This window comes from Tremella mesenterica, assembly GCF_000271645.1.
Source record: "Tremella mesenterica DSM 1558 unplaced genomic scaffold TREMEscaffold_12, whole genome shotgun sequence".
In the NCBI taxonomy this organism is placed as follows: domain Eukaryota; kingdom Fungi; phylum Basidiomycota; class Tremellomycetes; order Tremellales; family Tremellaceae; genus Tremella; species Tremella mesenterica.
In genome coordinates, this window is record NW_006711236.1 from 175,940 (window position 1) to 202,288 (window position 26,349).

Genomic DNA, 26,349 nt, shown 5'->3' on the forward strand with positions numbered 1-26,349 from the left:
TACTAGAGTAGATAATTGCAGACTTGCAGAAACGCGTCCAAAAGCAACGAGACCACCTCCACCCGCGTCTCTTCGTACATGCATTGCTTACGTAAGTGAAGCACCAACGAGATTAGGCATGCCGGGTAAGATGGGCCCGATAGGCATGGACTCCCCTCCTCCTTGGTGTCCCAGTTTGATGTCTCGAACCTTTGTTGCAAGTCTTCGAATCGGCATATTATATAGCAGCTAATCAACATGGCTTTAAGGAAGTTACAAGGTGAGCGGGATTCTCTCCATGATGGTTTATCGTTGACATTTTCTTCTTTTCCAATCTCACCTCACCTCCCTCATCTCTTCACTCTTGGCTCTCCCTCTCACTTTCGAATTACTTGCACGGATCTATTTGACTACCTCACACCGGAACGTTGTCGGACCTTGGATTGACAGCGGAAATTGACAAGACCCTCAAGGGTGTCTCTCAAGGTGTCGAGGCTTTTGAATCAACATTTGACAAGCTCAACCATGCCACCAATTCCGCCCAGAAGGACAAGCTGGAGAACGATCTCAAGACGCAGATCAAAAAGCTGCAACGGATGAGAGATCAGATAAAGGCATGGTTGGGAAGTTCTGAGATTAAAGACAAGTCGGCCCTACTGGATAACCGAAAGCTGATAGAGACGGTGAGTCCTATACCACCTGACCCACATGTCCACCGGCTGACGCAGGTTCTTCTCATATGCCTCTTCATCTCTACGCCCTCCTCACTCCCCTCTTGAAATCGAATTCAAATATCAGCAAATGGAACGGTTCAAAGCTCTCGAAAAGGAGATGAAGATGAAAGCTTTTTCGAAAGAAGGACTCATCGCTCAATCCAAACTCGACCCTGCGGAGAAGGCGAAGAGAGATTTCATCGAGTGGATAGGAACAACCGTCGATGAACTCTCACGACAGATAGAAGCCACGGAGGCTGAGGTGGAAACTCTGCAAGCGACCAAAAAGAAGAAGTCTGGTGCCGACAGACTAGGGGAGTTAGAACAGCTTAACGAACGACGGCAATGGCACATTGGACGTTTGGAGGTGGTTCAGCGGATGTTGGAGAATGGACAATTGACTGTAGAGCAAGTGGAACCAATACAGGAGGATGTTAAGTACTTTGTCGAGACTAACACGGTATGTTCATCCCAAAAAGCGTACATAGCCTTCCCTTCATCAAATGAGCTCACGATACTCGTTCGAACGCCAATCCGATGTCGGACTCAGCTGATAATGGCAGGAAGAAGATTTCGAATTCGACAATGGTATTTACGACGAGCTCAACCTGGTGGACGAAGAAGACTACTTACAAGACTTCAGTCATCACGATGAAATGTCTAACCTCGATTCCGCTTCCCTTCTCGATCCAAGTGATGCTCCTAAGACACCGGCGAAAGAGGAAAAGGACAAGAGATCGGTCTCAGGTAGCAAACCCACCAGTCAAACGATACCAGAGGAAGCTCCACCAAGTCCGATATTAACAAAACGGTCAGTATCACGGAAGACCACACAAGAATCGGCAAAAGCAGAGCCAGTCAAACTACCCCCTAAACCAGAGGTGCCGCCAGTACCTCCCATACCGACAGCTGCCACAGCTCCTGCTCCTCGTGCCTCACTCCCTCCTATTCGATATGCAGCAGCGGCCGCTGCCGCTGTGGCTCCTTCAAGCGCATCAGCATCCATACCTAGCGTCCCTGCACCTGCGAACCCATCCTCAGTATCCAGCACCTCGACCGGACCTACACACGAGCCTGTCGCAAAGCTTCCCGAGCCTGCGGCTGTCCAACCGACGCAAATACTGGAGCAGGAAAACGGTCCTGTTCCCACTACCGAGAGTCCAGCCGTCAGTTCCATAGGCGTGCCCCCTACAGAGTCGCCATCACTGACAAATGTGAGTCGTCTCAGTTCTTGATACATGTACGCCCCGTAACAACCCCGATTTCTCCGGCTTGTCATTCTTGACATATATGAGGAAAGCTGATTTGCTGATATACAGGGTTTACCACCACCTCCACCGGGACTCTCAACGTCTCTCTCACCGGTACCTCAACAACCGAACCCATCACATGTCGTTTCCTCATCATTCAATGGACCCCAACCACCAATCACTCCTGCGATCTCTACTGCCTCAGGGGGCAACGTGTTTCCTCAACAAGCTCAGCAAGCCGGATCATCACGAACACCTTCATCGTCGTATGCCAGCGGTGCAAGTCCTTCTGCTCCTCAAGGCGTACTTGGCAATCTGATGCAGAGCTTTGACATGGCAAAAGAGCTGTGTGGGTTCATTTCTAAACTCAAACCTCAAGAACTGGAAGGGAGGCTAATGTCATAGCACAACACCGTGCAAATGACCTAAATGAGCTTCACTCCGCATTGGATGCGAGCTTTGCGAATGCTCCTCATCCATCAGATGGAGAACCGTGGGTCTCAAGCTCCCTATCGTCCACGCTTCATCTCAGCTCTACCCTTCCTTGTCTTTTCTTATTGCCGAAATTTACCGCTGCATTTCCTTTCCTCTCTGATGTGCTGTTGTGTCATTGGTGAACGGAATTTGATGGGTATGCGATCGCTAATCTACAGACCAAGATATTACCATCCTCAAAATCCCATCCGGACACCGTCATACTATCCCCAAGCCCAGTTACCGATATTTGACGATAAGACCCACGTCAGTCGGTTAGATCAAGATGTCTTGTTCTTTCTCTTCTATTATCATCCTGGGACATATGAGCAGTGAGTCCCGTTTTCCTTTCCTATATCCCGACCGTGCTTTCACCTCACTCAGGTGACGTCGGAACATCATAATTGTTCATCGCACTCGGTTGTTGTTCGGGCCCACTCTCACGTCTCTCCTCTCTGCTGTCCATGTCGGCTTTAAACCTACCTGTACCAAGAAATGAAATGCTGATCACCAGATGGTTGGCAGCTCAAGAACTCAAATCCCAATCATGGCGATTTCACAAACAATATCTCACTTGGTTCCAAAGAGCATACAATCCTCAAGCCATCACAGAAGACTACGAGCAAGGTGGTTATGTCTACTTTGACTGGGAGAACAGTTGGTGTCAGAGGAAGAAGAGTGATTTCCGATTCGAGTACCGATGGTTGTCGGATCATTGATCAGAGTATGTCGATGAAGAAGCAGCATGACTAGGTGGATGCATGTACGTGATGCTGAAACCCGATTGATCATGCTCATCAGTGATGAGAAGGTGAGATGGGATACTGGATCAGCTGAAAATTCAAGATGAACACATAAAAGTTTGCATAATCACTGTGCACCGACGTGACTAACACAGACATGAGCGTGTTGAAGAGATGATGCTTTACATGGAGATGGGAAGGATGACCATGGGGTTTTGAGGGATGACAGTCCAGATATCTAACAATACTATCACGTGAACGATAGAGAAAAACTCCATTCCTTCATCCTCCCCTCTGCTCTTCCTACCAAACGATCCGACATTCCGATCGCGTCGCGAGGTCGAGATTATGGTGAAAGAGTCGAAGAAGAGCGGAGAATCATGGGTCGTGTTGGTGATGACATGAACAGGCAGAGAATAGAAACAGGGACAGGATTTTGACACAGAGCCGATCACACATCCCCAAATGAGTCGACACAGCTTCACACAATAATAAAAAAACATGGTTCGAAAAAGCACAAATTGACAAACGGCATGAGCCGCATCGTGGTGGTCGTTTATTTCTTGCACCAGATGGATTTCCCGGTTGAAAAGTCGAAACTCGGTGTAGCGGCCTCGGACCTCTTTCCGGCTCTTTCCCAGTTGAGATCACTGGGAGAAGACTTGGAGCTTTCCCCACTTCCACGAATGTGAATGCTATCGACGGGACTCCAACCATAGGGTCCTTCACTGAGTCCGCTCCTCTGGGAACTCGATGAAGTGGACAGGGTGGAAATTGAGTCGCGAGTGTTACAAACGAGTGGAGATGTGTGTATGCTCGCAGCTGCAGACAGCTGGAAGGCAGGCATGGAAGGAGAAGTTGGGTGTAGATAACCTGGATCGGTAGATAGAGGAGGTGGCATGGATCTTTTGGTAGTGCTTGAAGCCTTAGAGGGAGAACAACGTTCGGATCCTATCGGGGCGACTGGGTCCAAAGCGGTATGTCGGAGCACAGGAGTATCATCTTCTGTTTCTTGGACAGTGCAAAGACCAGTTGGTGGCATATACGCACGGCGAAGATCCGGTCTCTCATTGAAAGAAGGGAGGGAACCCAGCGGAGTTGCTGAAGGAACAAGAATCGTACGTCGGGGCTCGACATGACCCACAGGAGTGTCAGGAGGCGTGGGGAACTCGAACGGGTTTGAGCGTTGATATGCCGGACTGAGGTCAAAGGTAGGTGGGGTTCCAGTTACTCTTGAAGAGCGAAGTTCATCATAGCCGTGAGCAAACTTTGATTATCAGCTTTGACTCAAAAAGCATGTGAGAACTCACTTGACACTGGTCATCATACTTGCAGATAGTGTCTGCCTGCCAATACGGACAGAGTTCTGTCTTGTAGTGTGGACACAACTGCCTCTGTCTCTCGCCGGGCTCCATAGCCGAGATGTGGTCGATCTCACTGTGCCGACGGGCCATCTGTCGGATGCCAGGAAATAGGTCGATTTGTGGTGCCGAGTTGGAACGGTGGATTGGTCGGGACTGAGATAGGGACATGTGATAGGATCTCAGCTCCGTTGCAGATAAGGCACCAGGAGTCAGAGGTGATATGGGCGGTTTGACGACATCGAATGGAAGTCCTTGGAATCGAGGAGGAAGAGAAGATGGCGTGATGGCTGACGATCTGGCGTACGATACAAAAGGTGATGGTACGCCAACGGCAAGTCGAGCAGCTCCCAGACTGTCAAATTTGGACCAAAGACGTTCCGGAATCCCATTCCCGTCTCCTTCGGTGACATGGACCGCCAAGGCGGGAGCTGTGAGACCTTCACGCTCAGAAGAAGCCAGAATATCGCCCATGGCACGTTTGGGGTTGGTTTCCATCAACTCGGCCAAAACCATGTCATAACCTGAGTGTTGAAGGGTTTTGGGATTGACTCCTGGAGAAGCATAGACTGTGATGGGATGTGGGAAATCGGAGTTGTAGGGCTGAGGGAGTGGAATGTCCGCATCGGTATAGGGAGGCGGATCAAGAGGGAATGGTCGAGTGAGCGAGATGCCGTGAGGTGGAGTAGGACAGCGCATGGCCGCTATGGAAGCAGGAGCGGCAGGACGAATGAGCATGAGGTTTGGTACATTGGAGCCTTTTAACGGGTTGATGGTAAATGTGCCAGGATATCTAGAGTTTGGTGCGATATTCACGGGCTGTTCTCGCAAAATGGGCATATCGTATTCTGCGTAGGGATTATCGGAGGTATTGTTGCAATTGAAGGGGGTAGCATGGGGGTGAGTCGGGATGGGGGCTACGCTGTCAGCTCCGTCTCAGGGATCCTAGACTGACTTACTTTCGATATGCTCCATGACACTTTCCTGACCTGCAGGTTCAGACCGGGCCTGATGGTGTTGTACCATCCCAAGATGACGAGTCACCAGATCGACTTGAGGTTTCGGTCGCTGGGCAAGAAGGATTTGACTTGGCGTGTTGGCAGTCACAGGGACAGTGATGTCGGTTTTAGAGACGCTACTGTCTGATGCCTTCTTGACAGGTGAGGTGGGGTATTCAACCTGCTTCTGCTCTGGACTTGTGGGACCGGGAGTGGAGACATCCTCGAAAACATCTATTGATAAGCAAAGATACGACGCTACTCTACTGTCATAGATGACCAAAATTGGACTCACCGCCCTTAATCAAGTCATCCCTCCTCGGCTCCTCGACTTTACGCCTGCGAAACGCTCGAGATGGAGATAGGTCGTTTGACCGGTTCGGCTCTCCGGTCTGATGGCAGAGACTATCGCTTGAGAGCTTGATATCAATGTCCGGAATCTCGTGCGACTGGCTTTGACGATGGTCCAGGGGAGGGCGAGTCTGATTCGATCGGACATGTCGATATCGATTCCTCTTATTTTGCTGTGCGTGTGGGGAAGGCTGTGGGGAGTGACCGTGTTTCGAGGTCATGTCAGTCGAGACCGAAGAAGTGGAACGCGGAGGCATGACTTGTCCCTTGAAATCCTGTAGGTCAACGAAAGCGTCTCCCGTGTGGGTTGAGATACTTACTCGGGACGATGAAGAGATAAAGATCAAAGCTCGACAAGAGCAAGAATAGCGGACAGGAGCCAGGAGAGGGCAAGGAGATCAAGGTGGGGAAGCACGAGGCAGATAGTATGCCCCACTCGGGTTGAGAGATATCGCGACGGGGCGACGAGGGCGAGAGGGGCGGAGGAAGTCGGGAGAGGAATGATGTGTTGGGTGGTGTAGTCGATAGAGGTATAAGCTACAAGACAGTCTGTATCACTATGAAGAGGTCAGGTGCAGATAAGAGAGAAAGATGTTTGAAGAGGACGGTGACTAGGATCTAGGTGTTTAGGGAAAGTTTGAAGGAGATGACCATGTTTCGAAGAAAAGTCGCTACTCTATAGTTCGTCGTAATAGTGACAAATGACCCCGTGAACCGGTCCAGCGCACGGACAGGTCCATTGGGGATTGGCCGGATCAGCGACAGTCCAGAGGATCATCGACATAAGCTTTTCCTTTTAGTGCTGTCTTGGTGTCGTGAAATCGCAGCACTTCACTACCTGAGACATACGTGAGGGTCGGGCCGTTTCCCTTGACCACAGCGGCATTGACATGATCGAGAAGGAAAGGAGGGGGTCGGTAACAGCATCAGAATGGGGAAGACATCATCAAAAGGACGTGCGTCTCTTGAAAAATTGGGTTCGGGGCGGAGTTTCACTTTGAGTCAGTCACCCTTCTGTTGGTCAAGTGTTCCGGATGTTGGTTTGGTGAGTTTCCAGGATTATTTTGTATTAGCGGTCTACGAGTAACCCACTACAGCTGATTTGAAGTCAGGAGAGGTCAGTGGAGGGCTGAATCATAAGTGATAGGTCTTGTATGTCAAGATGCACAATGATTAGCGCGATCAGTCGAGATGATGGGTGACACCAAAGAGTCCAGTGATCAGTGATTATCCGGCCCGACATTCTTCGGCATCTACGTACTTCGATCACGTAGAATAGTTACCCTGAAATTGGAGATCGAGGGAACTAGTCATGCAAGTCAATCTGAAACGATGACCCCTCTCCACATCAAACAAACTCCCAACATTGAGGCGTTCACCAGAGGATCTCGTGGATCCTTTGAATCTTCAAGCAAACTAGTCGAGGGGGAAAGAGACTATCCGGAAATCTCGAAGCATCTCGGCATGTTCCTAAATCTCCTAAACCTCCTAATTCGCATAACTCGGATGATACCACGTACCATGGACCATGGACCATGCACCACTTGCCGTTTGATGAGGTTTCACCGAGATTGCTGATTTGATCCGGACCGAAATCGGTTGACGCGTGCACCGAACAATCAGTAATTGTCATTCGGCTGCCTCACCAGTTCTCGGATGAGGAAACGATCAATCTGTCAGTGATGATACTAGGCAAGGTTGGCAGTGTGAATGTAGCTTCCGAGTCAGACTTCGTCCACCCCGAGATCTGAGGCCTGTGGATCAGTATGTTAAGTTGCACAAGTTACCTCACCCTCGAAAGATTGGAAAAACCGCTTCCGGTTCCTTACACAGGGATTCACCGATTTCAAGCCGGTTCCCTTGTTCCAAGAAAACATGATAGTCCAGTCACCATCAAGAAAACTAATAAAGATTCCAGTGATCACCGGCATATTGACGCCACTGGGCCTTGGCGATAAAAAAGAGAGAAATGGGACTAAAGGTGATCAGCAAGTAGAATTCCGGGTGTTCGTCAGTCTTTTAGAACGGCGCCTCGATCGAATTCCCACGCCACGGAAGATCTTGCAATTAAAGTATGGATGGAACTGCTAGACTCGGCGAACAAGGCGATTACTAGGGTGGATGAGACGTACAGCATAGCGTATGCTGCAATAGGGTTTGGGATCGAGGGCGGGTGAGCATGAGATTGGTCAATGTCACTGACTCACCTGTTTTGGACCATTATCAGGGGTAAAATTAGACGCATGCTGAGTAGCAGCATTTGAAAACACCACCCTGACCATAAGAAGACATTATCATATGTCGTACCTCGTCTCCCCACTCGGGTACCCTTTTCAGTGGGCCCGGGTACGGACCCCTGAAAACCGTTGAGGGGGGGATGGTGGATGGAGAAGCTTTCTTTCTGCCTATCTGAGGGTAAGTAGCGCAAGAAACTAGCCCGAGGAAGAAAAAGAGTACACCGTAGGTGAGTCGAACACCTGCCACGTCGACCGAGGTGTGCTCCCTGTATGGCAACGACGTATGATACCGTTTCACCAACGGTGTGGCTGTTTCTCCGGATTATTTAACAAACCATGTCTGACATTTTAAAATCATTCAAAGTAATGCACCGATGTTCGTGTGCCGTTGAATTGAGAGAGAACCATTTTGCTGCTGCATGCTGATGGTGCATAAAATGTGTACTTAGATCTCAGGTCTCACATCCTGCGCCGAGTGAGGCTACAGGAAGTTATGCAATACCGCCCCGTAAGGTACGGCTGGGAAAGAGTTGGCTAAACCGTTGACCGAAAGCGTGCATAAAGTCTAATCATCATGATGCGGACGACATCACTCAACGCACACTACTCGTACTTTCCTTGACACCCATCAACCTGACCGTGTTTCTTGATTCATGTCTTCTCCAACCGCTGTATCTTATCTAGTATCGTACATTGACCCGCATTCTCTTGGTCAACCTGCTCCTTCGTCCCGTTCCGTATCTGGACCGAGGTGACCTCCGCCGATCTCCGAATGTCGTCATCAATCCTTGCCGGTCCTGCCAGTCTGGCACTACTCAAGCTACCTCCTTTGCCTACCCTTCCATTTCCCCCTCTGCCAAAGATTCAAGATGTCAAGCTCGAGACACTCGTGTTCACTCATTCGGGGATTGCTGGGAAGAAAAAGAATTCCATGAGTCTGGAGATGGACGAAGATGCGATGGAGGATAATCAGAAGCTGGAGCATGTCGGCGATGCTCTTCTTGGTGAGTATCCAGCAATCCTCCAAGACTCGAAATTCTCTTCGTTTGTGATGGTTCATTTCAGGCAACAAACCCAGCAGGACCACGGAGTACTCGTACTGTCTCAAAGCGCCTGTCAAAAGACCGGTCACGAGCTGATACACAGGCACTGTCATCACCTGTCTACTGCATGAGCTTTTCCCTAAGCTGCGGCAAGGACCTGCAACTGTGAGCATAACATCTCGTGATCACCCTTCCTCTTGGCTAATCAGTATAGGTCTTGAAAGCTCACCTTGTGAACAACACCACACTCTGTCAGCTTTCCCAACGCTATGAACTTCCTTCCCGTCTTATCTGTACTTCGGATCAACGTTACAACTTGGCTCAAAACGAGAAAACCATGGCGGATATCTTTGAAGCCTATGTAGCCGGTCTCTTCTACTCACACCTGTATCGAGCTTCCACATCATTCCCCCGCATCCCTACTCCACCCGCCACTCCCCGGAAGCGAACTCTCACACCGGATCCCAAACCTCCATCAGCTTCAAACGCCGAAGCCCGAGGACAAGCCATGGATCACATACACAAGTGGCTTGCTCCGCTGTTCACACCCCTGGCTCATTGGGTACTGGATCAGATGCGTCTGGAGCAGAAGCGGTTGGAAGCGACGTTGTCAGCCACTCCTGAGGAGGATGCGGATGCTGTGGGTGCCACTGCGAGGCTTAACGAATATTTCACAGCCAAGGAAGGGAATATCCCGACGTATGACTCGACACAGATGAACGGTATGTGGAAAGTGGAGTGTACTGCGGTCAAGAAAGATGGCACTGAGTAGTACGTCCGCTAATTCGCATCACAATGCGATGAAAGGGGCTGACCGGTAGCCGAGCCGAAGCTATCAGAAACAGCAAAAAGCTTGCTTCGACCGTTGCGGCGTACAAAATTGCTCGGCAAATCTCTTTGATACCCTAGATTGCGGGGGGACGAGAAGGCGTAGAAGGCCGTCTCAATGTCGACCTGATACCAAATGAAGTGTTTAGTAACGATCTTGCCTCTAAATTTATTGATGCAGCCACTCGGAACCGCTCATATCGCTCTCAAGCAGGTCACGCTGAGGTGGATGAAAACAGATTTCACGGCGCCGCCATCTCTCCCAGTGAATCGCTAAGGTTCACACTTCTTCGCCTGCGCAGAGGACGTCCGAGCTGAGTCACTGAAGTCAGGTCATAGCCCCGTTAGGTCTTCGCCGTTACTTCCGTGAAATAAGATATAAGAGGCGAGCTTACAATCCAACACTCATCTCTTCAAACCAATCTCCCCAGTCTAACTTTTCCACCCACACACCCAGTTCAACTTGATCCCTTTCTTCACTTGCCCAGACAGCAGATATCATGTCGAAACCGGTTTTAATACCCTTGGTCCCTCCGGTCGCACCTGCCACACCTGTCCCAGGCGCCAAGCCTGTCGACCCGCTATGGGAGTTCATCAAAAATCCTCCCGGACTCCCCAACCTTCCCCAGATTGCCGACGAGAAGATTCGCACGATCGCTATCACTGAAGAATCCTATAGGGCTTCTGATCCAAAGGCAGAAAATTACACGAAATTTGCACTCATCGGAGATGCCATTCTCGGTCAGTCTCTCATATTGCTTACGAAGTGGGCAGATTGCTGATCAGGAGATCTTGTCGTGCTTCTATTATGTCACAAGACCAACCCTCAGCAGGGAAATGGAGGTGCTACCGTATGTGTCCCAAGCTAGCGCGACATACTTCAGCCTTCCTTCTCCCCATATCCCCTTCTTTCTTTCCGGCTCCCTGTATTCTCTGGCTTCACTTCCCATACCCGTTCGACATAATTTCAATACTCAGAACTGAGCTGACATGCAGGTCATGAAGTTCCGATTGACCAATCAGACAATAATTGGGGCCATTTCCTTCCTTTACGGACTCCCTTCGCGGGTCCTTACCAATCCCCCCGACCTCGAAAAGATTAAGGCTTCTGAGAGGAATGCGGCTGAGATGTTCGAAGCCCACATCGGAGGTTTGTTCTTGGACCGACTCGGCGCGACGCACAGTCAAGGTCAAGCTTACGAATTTGTGTCCGAGTGGCTCGAAGCTTTGTATGAGCCGTTGGTCCAGAAAGCCTTCGAAACAGCGAATGCTTTCGCTTTGAGTTCCGCCGCTCAATTGCTTGTGGACAACGCTCCGGTCCACCTGGACGGTCTCAAAAACAAGAGAGGAGATTTGACGGTCGAGTACAAGGAACGACAGATCGTCACTCCTGTCGAGAAAGGAGAAAAAGGAAAACGCCCAGCTTTCGAAGTTATCTGCGATGTAGTGCAGAAGAACGGGAAGACATGGTGAGTCATCGATCATATGGTTTACACACCGTTCGAAGTCTCAGAGACATTCATGTGGAGCTGATGTGAAAGGTCCGCTGTGGAGGTCCGCCCTTCGAAAAAGGATGCCAGGACTATCGCGGCGTATCGAGTCTTGCAAGACATTCAGCGAGACTTGGGAATCATCCCTACCCCCTCGCCTAGTCCCTCGTGAAAGGCTGAACCTATCCTTCTGGGGTGCTTAAGCTCTCCGCAAGGATGTGACTGCAAAGCACGGACTTTGAATGGACAGATGGACAGTCATGGACAACATACCTGTGAATATCGACAGAATGATGAGTTGATGACAGTATGCCCGGATGGCGAGCCTTACAAATCCAGACAACTGACGCAATGAATTTTTACAAAGTTGACGGCACTTACCCCAGAGCATAACACGATTTCAAGTAGGAATTCCCTCCCAATCAATCCCCAGACGGCCAGGAGCGCCCGAGTGATCAAGATTAAAATCAGTGCACACGAGTTGCTTTTTTCGACTTGCTCTTTGTTGGCCATCCTGCATCACATGCGGATCTGCGTGCTCGATACTCGAAGACACTCACAGACCTCATGGTATCAGCATTGCAGAGTACGTAACAACACCCCAACATGCCCCAAAGTATGAGACATGAACTCTGCTCTCGTCTTTCTGCTTCTTCCTCATCTCCATCGACACTCACAAGTGGCCAAGCAAGATGTCGCTTTCGATGATCGTTTCTCATGATACTTTTGACACTTATCTCGCCTCGTTGACGAAAGATCAACTTCCCCCACTTCCAGCTATCAACAACAAGAATATCTCTACAATCGTTTTTACCCATCGTGGATACACTGCAGAGCACCCAGAAGCCAAGCACTATGAGAAGTATGCTCATGTTGGAGATGCAATTCTCGGTAAGTCACACACATCTTAATGAGAACTTGTGATAATGATGAACCGGCCTGGCGGTGACGCTCATGCTGGACAAGATGTTCCCACAGCAGCCGAAGGGACCTGCAACAGTACGTCATCATTACTGCTTCTGAACATTTTCACAGTCCACCCTTCTTTCCTGAGAGAGTTGATCTTCTCATGAACACTTTTTGGTTGTTATAAGTTTACGGCCTCTGAGCTGATTCCCAGACTCTCAAGGCCCGACTTGTGAATCAAGACACCCTCGCGAGTATCTCTCGTCTCTACGGACTCTTGTCGTCTGTCCGCACCGCTACCGCTGCCTATGAAGCCGTAGCACAATCATCGAAGAATGCCGCCGAGATTTTCGAGGCATGCATCGGCGGTCTATTCCACGACCATCTCGAACGCGCGAACGTTACCAACGCGAATGCAGCTGTTCTCACCCAAGGACCCGCTTTCGACAAGATTACAGAATGGCTTGAACCCATTTTCCGACCTATGGCCGAACGAGGCTACGACCCCGCTGACGCCGATGAAGAGGAAGAAGATCGTTTAGCTGTAGGCGCCATCAGTGAGCTATTTGAGACATTGCAGAGATGGGGAGCCCGACCTAGTTTCTCCGAAATGTTGGAAACACCGCCCGGGGCAAACCCGTTGCATGGAGGGATGTGGAGGATTACATGTACCGTTCAGATCAAGGGGAAGAGCTGGTGAGTGATTGCCCAACCGGTTTTCATAAATCTTTGCTGTACATGCTCCGTCGCCCTACTTCAGAGATGGAAGGAGGAAATGAGGAAGAATCATTGAAGATAGCTAATCACACAGGAGTGCCTCCGCTGTTCGTGCGAAGAAGCAAGATGCCAAAGCCGTCGCTGCTTGGAAAGTGCTTCAGCACTCGAGAGGGGACTTGCAACCCCGTGGCTTCTGGTGAAAGACCGAATGGTGACCGAAGTGTATCGAATGGATGGAGCTTATGAAGCAACGTATGTACACTTCTATGCTTGATGTGGGTGCAGCTCCGAGGTGGAACTTTCGAGATGATGACATCGCGGATATCAACTCGCTGACTTGCCGCACTAACCCCAGATCATGTTGAATGTGATACGACTTTCATGGTCCCGCTCCCTCTGACAAGCTCATCGACGACTCACTCAGGTTCGCTCATATCTGACCCGATCTTACTTCTTCAACTCCCCCCTCACCTTCCCACCTTCTCACAATCAGAGTTAGAGTTCAGACACCGATAATCTCTCAGAGAAATGTCTCACGTCGGCGGCAACGAAGGAGGTTTAGAAGATAGTGCTGCCGATGGCGCCAAATTCCGCCTGGCGGAGTGGTGTGTGAGAAACGATCTGCAATCACCAGTATGTACCCCAATCACTTATGAGCTGGATGGTTTCCTGCGGTTCATAGTGAAGGTAGATGTTTTTGACAGGAATGGCAAGCTTCTAACGTAAGTATCAGAGTTTACCAATCTTCTCATATGTGACTTGTACGATGCGGACGGTTAACTGACATGCAGGAGTCAAGTTGTAGATCGACACCACATGACCATGGCGGAGGAAGTCGCTTGCCATCGGGCGTTGATAGTGCTTCAAGACTAATGCGAAGGAATGGAGGTGGATCAGAACGGGGAAAAAGAAGCATAACCAAAGAATCGTGCTTGTCAGTCGTCGATCGAAGTGATAGAAGAAGCGTGGGAAACGTGCGGAATGTGGTCGGATGAAAAGATGAGATAGATTTTCATACAATCATGCAAACCTCGCGTCGAAAGACTCGCTTGATGATCCTACGACGTCGACGTTCATACCTGCGGGAAATAGTACGTCAACTGAATTCTTTCATTCGTGGCCTCGGATCTTACATATAGTACATACATCTCATTTTGATCCCCCCATGACCGACTGTCTGATGTAGGAATGATGAACTCGTGTTTGAGGCGTTTCGTGGCTTCTGACTCACCATCAACTCTTGTTCCATCAAATATGGATTCATCGTTCCGATGGTTCCAAACTCCTATTTTTCCCGGTTGGGTACTTTTGTTCTTTTTCATCTGACCATCCATCTACTCATCATTCAACTTATTCAATGATGTCAAGTCAATTCAAATCGATATATAACCAAGTCAAACAGAGAAGTAGTAAAGTTGGCGGAAGTCTTCCACCTGTTCAACCATGTCCACACCCTTCTCCATCTCCGTTACCCTCTATCATACGTCCTGGTAATACCAACGCCTTACAGTTGTATGATATGTGGAGTTGGGAAGAAGAGATCATGGAGGATGGTTTGGATAGAGATGAGATTGCATGGTTAGCTACATTAGGATCGTTTGGACCACTTTGATCAGGATCAACGGACGTGAGTCGCTTTCTTTTTGATACCTGGTACATAGTCAATTTTGGACCCATATTACGGTTGATGCTGATTGACCAGTTTGACGGAAGAGTCAGTCGGAATGTCTCGAATGGGTATGTTCAGGGGATCACGAGTAGAATATCATCAAGGGAGGTTTATCGGATTGTATTGATAAGTCGAATTTTGTAGTAGTATCATGTATTTCTTGTCTAACCAATTTCACTCCTTCAACTTTTTACCATCTCGTTTCCCTCAAAGACGATCACTTCTGACTTCCGAAGCTTCGACTTTCGAGGAAAGTGGCGAAGAAGCTTCACCCTTAGACATTCTCCACTAACCACGCGGAAAGCCACACAAGAAAGATAGACGGACGCTGACGACGAATTACCCCATTCAAGTACCCATCCTTCCCGCACCCCTCCACTTATCCTTCGTCGTTCCACTCAAATACCACACACTTACTGGTTCCCTACTGCATGTTAAACACATTGCAAGACGTAATGACCCCCAACAAGACATTACTTATAAAACCTCAAGACGCCATCCCTAAAATCTCTCACCCCTTTCCAGTTATCCAATATTCGTATTCTTCTCACGATGAACACATCCAACTCCACAATCGTATACCCTTCATATCCTTCGCGCCCTTCATTCCAATTGGGTACGATAACAAAGTCACTCATTCCTCTTCCTTCTCCCCGAATACCTCCTCCCGCCCCGCCACTCGGACCAGTCCCATTACCAACTTCTCCCGTTGTATCCCCATTACCAAGTCCCGATCATACAAAGGTCGTCATGCCCTACCCGGCACTCGGGTTGGACCTCGGTTTTCGACAGGGATAGAGATGTAACGTTGGTGTTTCTCATATCGGTAAGTCCCCACTTGCATAGTTATCCTTAAGTGACGATTGACACTCCAGGAAACATCTCCGTGAACCAAGATCACTGGAGTGATCGAGTTGTCGTGTCGTGTTCGTCGTATCGCGTTATAGTCAGCATCTCCTCGCATATGCATTCCTATGCCTTTTATCTCAGACAGGATTTGGTGATTGGGGAGTGAAATGTACGCACACACGTCGTCAGTGTCAATCATTCCATTGACCGGAACGAATGTGCCGACCCCGAATGGGAATTACGACTTGTAGTAATCGATCGAGTTGATATATTCCCCTCGGAGTCGAGCGGCCGAGCGGGAGAATCGAACCTGATGCAATTCCTTCGGTGTATTTGGTTCTGTTCGTGATTAGCTGATCCGTCTCTTGGCGAGTGGAAAGAGTTGTATTGATTCTTGACTCACCTTGCCGGCAGGCAGATATAAGAATCCTAGCTAGACATTCATCCATTTCTTTGCTTTCATCTGAGATAATTAAACTTTACAACACTCACACTTCCCACCTCACAGAAATTGTCGAGATGATGCTACTCAATCAGTGGAGTTCGTCAACCAGAAAAGGGATCCGACCTCCGCCTTATATCTCATGCGAGTATCATCCTCGTCCGTTTCCACCCTGTTCACCACCTCCGGATTACTGGCCTCCTCTCACTCCTGATCTGACCTTTACGTCCACTCTCCCACTCGTTCCTGCGCCTCCTGCACCCGATCCTCCAGCTGCTCCGGCTTATGCACCGGCACCTCAATCAGGAAAGCCGGGAAGTGTTTTTGAGACGTCTCTTGATCCTGCGGAGGTAAGCACTCTCATCTGCAGATTCATACGAAGCTGATTAAGTCAGTATCTAATCAGCTGGACCAACAACATCTCTGACTCCAAGAAGACTTCCATCCACTCTCCTGTACCCAAACGTGACATAGCTTCTCACCTCTTCCTCCTGAACGAATACACCACACCAACAACCGTCGAGATCACTTCCCACTCTTTGCCCGTCTCAGGATACAATTCCACGGAAGTTATTCTAATAGCCGGCACTCCACCTGAACCTGAACCTGAACCCGAGCCGGAACCTGGTCCTGACCGGGCTCCAAGTCGATCACCAGCTCCATCTCCCGATTCCACGTCCAAGAATACCCTTCCTCACGGCAGCGACGACGACTTCTGTATCCATGGTGTTCCTGTCGGCGCAACCACCCCGAACGACTCACCTCCAGCGTATCCCTCGCCTCCACCATCTCCTCCACTTCTCAAGGATCCTCGTCCTCTACCAACCCAGACAAAGGAGACGATACATTCATTACTATGCCGATCACGACACCCTGATCTCGAACCGATGGGCGAATACGATTTTCAAGATGTCGACATCAATGTCGAGGCGTTCGTTGTTCCAGGAATCGTCCGGCTGAGCGGAACCCCCAAACCAGAACCGACCTATCCTATCGCAACACCTCCACCACGACCACAGACACGAGCGGTGAAAGGCGATATGGCGAGAAATAGGGACAGACGTATGATGTTGAGCAGAAGCAGAAACGATGGGAATGAATGGGACATGATTTTGATTACGTCGAAAGGGGTGATCAAACACACCCGACGGCCGGGGTCTCCGTGCCAGAACTATCCCCTGAACCTGATCCAAAGTCAGAGCCACAACCCAATCCTCAACCTTCTCCCAAGCCAAATACTCCTCCACCTCCCACTCCTTATCTCAAACCCACACCGGGTCCACCATCTCCTCCGCCGATTCCGGATATCGAAAACCCAAATTTGCTTATACTAACTATCGTCGGAAGGTAAGTACGGCCTCCACTTCCTTATTGGTATACTGTTGAGCGATAGCTATGCTTGAGTGACAACTTCGAACACACAACCAAAAGTAAGATACATCAAGTGCTTACCTATGAAGGACAAGAGTCCACAGTGGATAAGACGGTTTGATGATTTGACAAATGTGAGCGACAAATTTGAAGTTTAGTGATTGCAATGTCCTAGCTATGCATTGTATAAAGGTGTACACGTGTTTGGACCCAGGATCACCAGAAAGAACACCTGCATGTCAGTTGATATGCGAGACAAAGAAAACACATACCATCCCACGAAAGCAACACAAAGATTTTCAGTTCTAGTCGCCTCTTCGACCAATCTCTCCACCTGTTGCTTCACACCCAACACCATAGGCTTACTCGGCGTGGCAAAATCACGCCCGGTGAGCTTGTTTCGTACCCTTTCAATCACCTGGAGGGCTTTATCGTTCTTGACTTCTGTTCTCTCACCATCTCTTTATCAGCACCATCATCATGATCGATATGGGTCATCCGGATTGGCCGACATCACGGGTGACCGAGAGACATCCGACAGGCTCATGTTTGAGTGGGGTGATGCTCAAGTTGGAGAGGTGTGAAGACGCAAAGCACTCCACCCACCATTCAATATATCATTCTCACTGGCCTTGGGTTTTCGCTGTTGCCAATCATCTGTCGTATCCTGCACATCTACAGTTCGTCCGCCACCGGGTTGAGTGGTGGCTGTCAATCTCCAAGTGAACAAAGGGTCATACACGAAAGCCTCCAATACCGCCATGATGGATTCTCGATTGGCTCGAAGAACTTCCATCGATACTTCACACGAGCGAGAGAATGTACCAGTGATACCGCAGACCTGGAAATCAGTGTCAGTTCATGTGTAAGACGAGGTACTGAAAGAAAGTTGAAAGACACATTTGAAAAATGTAGGGCCAGAGTACTTGATAACTCACCTCCATCGCATGTATGAGCATTCGGGTAAGTCGGAATGGTACTTTTTCTGGAAACTTGTCACGATGCATAGCGACTTCGAAACAGTCACCCTGTCAATCAGCTCTCTGACCAACATAGGAGAGATGAGGGGGACAAGGGTCAACTTACAAAGTCGATATGCACGATCATTCCCGTAATCTGATCCAAAAGCAGATTACTAGGATGACGATCTCCCAAACCCAAAATATACCCAACCATCGAGTTGACTCCCAGGCTTCTCGTATATGTCACCCGTCTTTCCAGCCACGCTTCAGAATTGCGACTTTTCAACCACAAAATCCTGTACAGATCTTGCCCCGTTGTATTGTCCAAGGCATATTGGAACACCTCGACCTTGTGAAGAAGAGGAAGAGACTCGTAACTGTCATCGGCCATTTGCTGCATGAGTCGATGTTCGATATCCGCCAAGATCTTGCGCGACTCTCTGTAATTCTTGATAAGCATGTGGAACGTATCTGAGTGTTGCACCCATCCCAGCACACCAGCACCGGGAGAAAGAGGAGTGACAGAGTACTGTTGAATGGAGAGATGACGCTTGGCACATTCTTGATCGGCAGCGAGGAGGGTGTTGACAAGTCCGAACAGTTGCATAACCCTTTCGTCCTGGCGAAGATCTTCGTGTCCTGATTGTCAGCTACCATTCCTTCCTTCTTACCAGACTCAGATGAAGCTCTCTTATGACATTGCCACCAACATCAAGGGAGTGAGCCGACCTCGAAGGGTCAAGGGAGACGAGAGAGAGAGCTTTGGCAAACAGACCTTTTAGACAATAAGTATAATCTTTCCCATCCATACCTCGCATAGCGCACTTCCGTGGACGCTGCTTGGACGCAATCACCTGGAACGTAGGCAGCACGTATCCTATTCCAATGACCGGCTTGCCCGATTGATACGTTCCGGGCACTGCAATCTCTAAATCTCTCACTGCCAACAATTTGGGTGACACATATTGCAGCTCGATAACATTGAGCAACTTCAGCTGTTTCCCCAATCGCTGGAAGATGGCATAATACACATCCCAAGCTTGTTGTATCTCTGTCGGGTCACCATGCATTGAATACTTCTTCAAATGGTCGTGGGCGGTGTGAAGGTCGTGTCCAAAGCTTTGAACAAACGAAGTCTCCCTCAAGGTTTCTGGCCCCTTTTCGACCATCTCATGAAGAGGCGTCAAAACGTCGAACATTCCTTGAATATTACCATCGGCGAAGTAATGCTTCGAAGCTTCTTCCAAACCATCGTACCAGATCTCATGCCATAGAATGGCGGCTCTGATGAGTTCAGTCGATATAAGTTCGGCTTGATCGACTATAGTTCCTGCATGTTCGCGCATTTTGGCGGTGATACTTTTCGCGACGGCTTTTCGAGCGGCAACATTGGATTTACTGGCCACAGTGAGCGGATATATGAGGGCTTGCGGGTGGGCTCGACCGATGTCATGTAGTAAACGAACGATGAGACCCTGGATGGTAGCTCGGGGTGTGTGTATACGAGCGATTATCTGGGGAATAACCTCGAGCCAGACGTCGATGTTGACAGTGTGAAGACCTTGAGAGATGGCTTGATTGACGCCGGCTTCATAGCCGTAGTTGAACCACAAGGTGAGTAGTCGCAAAGTGTCTTGTAGAGCATCTCCAGGCGAGAGCGCTATAGAGCGTAAGAAGCCATCGACAGCAGGGATGATGTATTGCAGGAAATGGTGGCCTTCTAGACCTTGAGAAGAGATTTCGAGCTGAGTGATAACTTCGAAGTTAGCCAAGGCATATGTATGCCAGGCCTGATACCATTCCGGGTCAAGCTTCGTCGACATTGCGTAATCACCAATGATGCCCTCGGGTGACATCTGTCCGTCAGCCGTGCAGATACTCATGTCGGTGGAAGTCCGGAAAGTAACGATCAACCCACCGCTAGTGCATTATCCTTCAGAGCCGTCTGCCATTGACCGAGTTCCACATGACATCTAGCCAACAACTTGATGTACTCCCCATAACTCTTCGCATCGGGAAGTTGCAGTTGTCCGTTCGACTCTTGCTTGATCCCAATATCTTCCGTCAATTGAGTCGTGAAGTCGCGCAGATACTGCATGGTGGCCACGCGTTCATCGCGATCACTCTCACGCAGGCCTTTGGCCCATATCAGTCGGAACCAAGCGAAGATAACAGGAGGCGGCGCTCTCGCCCTCGACTGACCGTCAGCTTATGAAAGTTCAAGATGATAAGCTCACCTCGGGGTCTGCCGCGCTAACAGAGGCTCCGACGAGTGATGTGAGGGTCTTCTCCGCCAGATTCAGCCTGTCAGAAGTCCGACACAGATCCGCAAAGTTGATCCAAGTTTCCATATCCTCGTTCGGGGTGAGAACGAGGGATCGAACTTGTAGAATTCTCTGCCAAACCTCAACATCTCGTTGACACCCTTCCAATCTGGCCGTCAGTCATGTAAACTTGGGCCATGGGGATGACGGACCTCTTCTGCCACGTTCTTCTTTGGGTCGCCTGTCGGTCAGGTTGATCCGCATGGTCCTTGTAAGAGATGATTTCTTCCAACTCGGACAACATCTGTACTCTGACGACAACGCTGAATCATCAGCTCATCATCTATAGGGACCTTCAGAGTAACTCACTCGTACGCTCTTCCGTAGCTTTCGCCTGTGAGTGATGTCAACTCTCCATCCAATCTCTCGCGAGCTTTGGTGATGTGTCGTAGGGCACTGGAAAACTGATTCCTATGTACAGCAATGATGGCCTTGAAGAAGTTCCTATCTGCCGAATCATTCTTCATCGCGCCAATGTAGTCATCCATCAAATCCCACTGGTAGAGCGACCAACTCGCCGCTGCCGCCAATGGAGCCATGAGCTTCTTCTCCTCCTGAGTGGAATTAGACCACCTGACCCGAACGAACTCGCTAAGATCTTCCCACTCGCCGAGGGCATGCAAGCACTGCAACTTGCCCATCGCAATGGCCGATTCGTCAAAGTCCGAATTGGGATCCTCTTCACGCTCATTCCAGACTTGAAGTGCTTCTTCCCATCTCCCAAGTTTTTCGTACCAGAGTACATCAGAAGTCATTTCCATGTTCGTTTGAGCGTATTCGAGCGTACCCCATGCGGCGTCGGATTGTTGCAGTTTCTGATTGATACTGATCAAATCCTCCATGACAGAAACGGAGGCGGCATCGACGAAAAACTCCATCTCCTTGTAGTGTAGCGCCTTTGCGTAGGCATGGAAGACGACAGCGTAGTCACCCAAGACTCGCGACTCGATCGCCAAAGCTTTATCATCATGCTCCATAAACTCGGCAAGGTTGAGGATCGTATTGACCACATCGGATGGAACACCTGGGTTGGTGAGCGCAACCTCGAGATTATGCACTAAATCTTCTTGATAAGAGTCAAATAACTCGGTCCAACAGGATACAAAAGCCACATTGAACAGCTCCCTCGCAAATGGTGGATATATCATGGCGAGGTCGCGTGATGCTCGTATAGCTTGGGAAGGTGCTTGTCCCATGAGTTCACTGCCTAGTCGACGTAGCCATTCAAGCCATTCGGCTCTGGTGCCGACCATACTGCAGTCCCAGGCAGTCTTCAGTTGCTGTTGATTTACTGGCAGTTTCGCCTGTTCTGCCGATACAGGCGCCTCTTGCACGGGATCATTCGCGAATCGCTCCACTGGTCCGAGGTCGGGAGGTAATCGCTCGCGGTTCAAGAGTTTAGTGATGAGCTGTTCATACGGAGCGTGCTGAATGCGATGTTCCAAGAGGACCTTGTTGACAAGAGGGATGAAGATGGCATAGTCAGGACCGAATTGAAGGACGAGAACACAAAGTGTGTCCATGGCTATACTCCGGAGTTCACCGTCGCTATTTTCCAAGGTCCGAACCAGGGGGTGGATTATTTGCGAGGCGTGATCTGAAAAGTTGACCTTTCGGCAAAGCTGACCAGTCGTCTTCAACGCAGCTTTGCGGAGCTGTTCAGGTGCCAAGGGGTTTTCAAAACTCCGCACAATGACCGGAAGTACCAGATGGAGATAATCCTCGATACTCGAGCCAAACACGTAGAAAGCACGTAAAATGTGCAGTAGCGTATTGAGTCGTCGTTCGGGGAGCTGCTTGGTCGTAAGACCACCATCGAACGAGCGAAGAATTTGTTGTAGTAACCTCGGCAGATATGATTTAAACTCTCCTTCAACAGCCCGAGCAACTGCCTCAACCAGTAGTATAATTGTGACCTGCAGGGAAGAGTTGGGGTTCCAGAACTCGTATACGAGGGCGAAAACTTCGTTTAGATGATTGCGGATGTGTTGCTTGACGATAGAAATAAGTTTGGCGAGGTTGGAGATGTATAACTCTTGCCTATGAGGGGAGGCGATTCGAATGACATTGAGGAACGCTGGCAAGATCTATAACTCAGCATCAACCACCTGGATGCGGCCCGGACTCACTTGAGGCAGAAAATTGACACATCGTAATCGCTGGGTATTATAGATGTATAACACCGCGTTGACTGCTTCGTGATGGTGATCTTTGAGTGAGGGGTCACTCATCACGTGGACGAGCGAATTGACTACGACAGTTTGGTAGTACTCATCATTGGATGGAGTTTGTAGGTTCATGAGGAGAGTTATATCTGTCGCTCTGGGACCGGAGGTTTCCGCGTTGGGGTCATCCACCCCACCCTGCAGCAGCTCCTCTGTCAGCATTGAGACATGCTGCGGTAAGAGGAGTCACACGGCAGCGCTCACCTTGTGCTTGAATGGGTCCAGTGCACCCAACATTCCCATGGTCCTGATGGTTTCCAATCTGATGTCCTGCGAGGTCTCTGTACGGAGAAACCTGAAGAGTATACCCAGCAATTGAGGATGATCGAGATACGGTCGAATCACTTCTCCGGTGTTGGACACAATCTGCCCTAAAGTCTTCAATGCTGCGTCTCGTTTCAAGCTTGACGATTGATCGTTGAGCATGTCGATGATCAAAATCAAGACGTCTTGCACTTTTGGTGTCATTTCTTCTCCTGCCACTAGCGCCAGTTCTCCGATACACGTCACACAGTGGGCGGCCACCGTGACTGAGGTCTCTGAAGAGCTGGCGGTCCGGAGCAGAACACTGAGTATGGTCGGGGCGTATGACTGAACGAGAGAGGCCGCGGCCCTGATTAGCAGGCAGAGGAGTTTGGCGCTTTCCTCCATTTGTCTCCTGCCGTGTCAGCCAGTAGATACGGAGCATGATCTTGGATTGCTCACGTATTCGTCGCGTACTCCAGCTCGGTGATAAGGTTTATGAGGGATCGGCGCAGAGGCGGCATAACGTAGGCAGGATTATGCCGTGCAAGCCGACCGATGATGCCGATGGCTAGCTCTCGATTTTGGAAGACCTCGTCGTTAAGAGCAATGAAGAGACAACGGATATCTTCAGCTTGAGCGAGATGACGGTCGAACTTCTCATCCAGGTTTTCCAGAACCGTCCTTCGTATGAGAGGATCTGAGACTGTCAGCTCGTCTCATCTTATCTTCAAGACACCCACTGGGATCTGTGATACCAACAGTGAGCAACTTCTCCAGTACGTCGCTCACGACATCGATGGCATGGTTGCTTGTGAGCAGGCAGATCGTGTCATTGATAAACAATTGCGTGGAGGCGAGAATCGCTTGTTTCCGCACTTCCGAACTGTCATGCTCCAGATATGGCAACGCTGCCTCGCGGACGAACTCGTTCAGACCGTTGCCGGAGAAGTCAAAGCTGCCAAGGACTTTGAGAGCGAGAGCAAGTGTCTCGGGTGACTGCCCACTCGCTTGTGCCTATTTTTGAGCCATGTACGTTGTCATGCTCCGTGCTCACTGACCTGCAAAATGTTGAGATTGAGGTCGCGAGTCGTGCTAGAATGACTGCGAGCAACAGGGGCACCCAGAGGTCGGAAAGGCTCCCCTATCAAAATCATGGAGAGCATATCCAGCAATCGTTCTATGGGTCAGTGACGTCGCAGAAAGTCAGTGTAGACGACTCACCCTGCACTGTTCGGAGAAGTGGCGGAATATGCTTGGCGATAACGTCCAGAGCATTGAAAAGCGCATCGCTGAGACCAAAGGTGAACATGAGATCTAACACATCATGCATTTGGCGTGTGAGCATGGGGCCGAGGGCTATGGTCAACATCGCCAGACATTGGAAGATGGGAGCTTCTGAAGGTGCCCCCTTCTTGCTGTGAATGTCAACACTACGGTATGATAATGATTGGAAAAGGTTCATACCCTCGCATGCGTAAATGGTCTTTGATGATCTTGATTATGTCGTCAATAAAGGTCTTCATCTTGGATGAGAGCTGCATCGCCAGGTGTCCCAGCGCCACGTACGCTGTTGTATCAGTAAGTGATAATTAGCTTCAGTACGACCTGCCACTCACCGATATCTCTGTCGGTCGGTTTCTGTAGAGCTTGGAAGAGGTATGCCATGCTCCGATGAAGATACGTTACTTGGAACTCATCGCTGTCGTAAGTTGCCATGCGAGGAATCAACGTGATGACCTGTTTTCGGACTTCGATCTCCTTGCTATCCCGATAGTTAAGAGCCAGGTCACAGATATGACGATAATGATCTGCTGTCGACTGATACTCAGCTCAAAGCGTCCTGATGAGGGCATTGGGCTCACTATTGACTGATTCTGAAGCATTGCGCTGAAGGCGTGAAGAGAACCGAGGATCGCTTCGGTCGAGCTGCCTCGGGCTAGACCTATTCTGGCCTCTTCAAATATCTTTCGGTAAATTTCAGAATGACTCTTCTCGCGAGCTTTGATATTCTCTAAACAAGCGGACATCAGCATTGAAGCTCGTTCTCGTACCATGGTCTGTGTATGAGCGTTGCAGCTCCTTCTCATCGTGAATCAGTACGTACACGAGAATCTCGGAGAGGTGTCCAGATCTTGTCCAACACTCGCGGGACATCCGATTGAAACAGGCCAGGAGCGTTGATGGCAAATTGATGCAGAAGTAGCACACCAGAGAAGCGATTGACATCTTGCCGGGAGTCTCACGATCAGTATGTCGCACTTACACACTCGACGGACGACCCACCTTCTAGCTGTTGGAGGGCTTGTGGGACCTCTTTCACAAAGAACGATTCCCCCAATGTGACACCAGCGATGCGGACCATGTTTCCTGTCTGATCAGTTGAGTCACACCATGGAGGATCTCAATCTTACCGGCTACATGAGCGGCGGCTACCATGACAGCGGTGTCCCCGCATGTGAAAAGGGGCCGCAGATCTGATGGTCAACTCGATCCAAGAAGAGGAGGGCAGATTCGACTGACATTCGTATAGCCGCATATCCTTTTGCCGCGCTCGTTCGGGTACGTCCTCGTTCACTGCCTCTAGTAGGCTATCTGAGGATAATCAGCGTCATCTGATGATAACTAGACGACTACGCACTGATGGCCACGCAAGATCCCAATCGCTCATGATAGTTATTGCTCCTGGTGAGCTCAAACGCTCGCGGGTAGACGGCACTCCAAAAGTTCTTGCCCCCATCGTGAACGGGATAGTCCTGAGACCACGAGGAGGCCACAGCGGCTAACTCCTCGCCTGCTTGATTGCGTACATCCTCATTCTCCGACGCAATCCGGAGAAAGATGCTGTCCAGCACATCGGACAGGCTGGCCATGATTATGCTCGCATGGGGAGAGATCACACGGCGCGGAGAAAGATGACAAGTTTCCCTCGGGTATCCGTGATAAGTCTGGCTGTTTTTGATACACTGGGAGGAGACTAGTAGGGCTATGAAGGTAGGCGTAGGCCGATGATGTTCAAAGTCGAAAGATGAGGGGAAAGTAAGTAAGTGGTAGTGACGTTGTGTAGATTCCTTATCACTCCGCCACGTGGGGGTAGGTAAAACACACGTCATGTCCACCTTTCCCATCACTGACCTTCTCTTCAACGTTTTGACTTTTCGACACACTACCTTA

The 26,349-nt window shown here is 49.7% G+C and overlaps 7 protein-coding genes across 7 annotated transcripts; 5 read left to right on the forward strand and 2 right to left on the reverse strand.

Moving 5' to 3' along the window:
- Positions 1-237: 237 nt before the first annotated feature.
- TREMEDRAFT_69905 (uncharacterized protein) lies at positions 238-3,135 on the forward strand (the record flags this gene model as incomplete). Its single annotated transcript, XM_007007148.1, has 8 exons — positions 238-259; positions 430-662; positions 778-1,152; positions 1,256-1,906; positions 2,012-2,291; positions 2,348-2,435; positions 2,596-2,748; positions 2,931-3,135. The coding sequence occupies 8 exons, from the start codon at positions 238-240 to the stop codon at positions 3,133-3,135; spliced, it is 2,007 nt and encodes a 668-aa protein (XP_007007210.1).
- Positions 3,136-3,854: 719 nt separating this feature from the next.
- TREMEDRAFT_64766 (uncharacterized protein) lies at positions 3,855-6,090 on the reverse strand (the record flags this gene model as incomplete). The annotated part of the gene is made up of 5 exons (XM_007007008.1): positions 3,855-3,882; positions 3,924-4,426; positions 4,470-5,437; positions 5,480-5,752; positions 5,814-6,090. 5 exons carry the CDS (start codon positions 6,088-6,090, stop codon positions 3,855-3,857), a joined length of 2,049 nt encoding a protein of 682 aa, XP_007007070.1.
- A 2,593-nt stretch (positions 6,091-8,683) lies between these two features.
- TREMEDRAFT_72276 (uncharacterized protein) lies at positions 8,684-10,174 on the forward strand. The gene is made up of 4 exons (XM_007007149.1): positions 8,684-9,110; positions 9,253-9,314; positions 9,364-9,920; positions 9,971-10,174. Exons 1-4 carry the CDS (start codon positions 8,879-8,881, stop codon positions 10,056-10,058), a joined length of 939 nt encoding a protein of 312 aa, XP_007007211.1. The 5' UTR covers positions 8,684-8,878; the 3' UTR covers positions 10,059-10,174.
- Positions 10,175-10,477: 303 nt separating this feature from the next.
- TREMEDRAFT_64768 (uncharacterized protein) lies at positions 10,478-11,639 on the forward strand (the record flags this gene model as incomplete). Its single annotated transcript, XM_007007009.1, has 4 exons — positions 10,478-10,718; positions 10,767-10,828; positions 10,974-11,446; positions 11,519-11,639. 4 exons carry the CDS (start codon positions 10,478-10,480, stop codon positions 11,637-11,639), a joined length of 897 nt encoding a protein of 298 aa, XP_007007071.1.
- A 683-nt stretch (positions 11,640-12,322) lies between these two features.
- On the forward strand, positions 12,323-13,963 carry TREMEDRAFT_64769 (uncharacterized protein; the record flags this gene model as incomplete). Its single annotated transcript, XM_007007010.1, has 5 exons — positions 12,323-12,358; positions 12,588-13,069; positions 13,185-13,286; positions 13,660-13,812; positions 13,882-13,963. The coding sequence occupies 5 exons, from the start codon at positions 12,323-12,325 to the stop codon at positions 13,961-13,963; spliced, it is 855 nt and encodes a 284-aa protein (XP_007007072.1).
- Positions 13,964-16,127: 2,164 nt separating this feature from the next.
- TREMEDRAFT_64770 (uncharacterized protein) lies at positions 16,128-17,542 on the forward strand (the record flags this gene model as incomplete). The annotated part of the gene is made up of 4 exons (XM_007007011.1): positions 16,128-16,400; positions 16,446-17,180; positions 17,246-17,397; positions 17,455-17,542. 4 exons carry the CDS (start codon positions 16,128-16,130, stop codon positions 17,540-17,542), a joined length of 1,248 nt encoding a protein of 415 aa, XP_007007073.1.
- A 43-nt stretch (positions 17,543-17,585) lies between these two features.
- On the reverse strand, positions 17,586-26,057 carry TREMEDRAFT_40602 (uncharacterized protein). Its single transcript, XM_007006957.1, has 24 exons — positions 25,817-26,057; positions 25,699-25,770; positions 25,590-25,652; positions 25,444-25,545; positions 25,283-25,404; positions 25,041-25,235; positions 24,795-24,996; positions 24,643-24,745; positions 24,400-24,593; positions 24,233-24,355; positions 23,919-24,185; positions 23,638-23,881; positions 23,137-23,590; positions 22,837-23,079; positions 21,017-22,794; positions 20,860-20,970; positions 20,621-20,816; positions 20,302-20,580; positions 19,159-20,239; positions 18,508-19,022; positions 18,360-18,449; positions 18,028-18,262; positions 17,694-17,880; positions 17,586-17,653 (listed from the first exon to the last, which is right to left on the reverse strand). Exons 1-24 carry the CDS (start codon positions 26,046-26,048, stop codon positions 17,638-17,640), a joined length of 7,104 nt encoding a protein of 2,367 aa, XP_007007019.1. The 5' UTR covers positions 26,049-26,057; the 3' UTR covers positions 17,586-17,637.
- Positions 26,058-26,349: the final 292 nt, after the last annotated feature.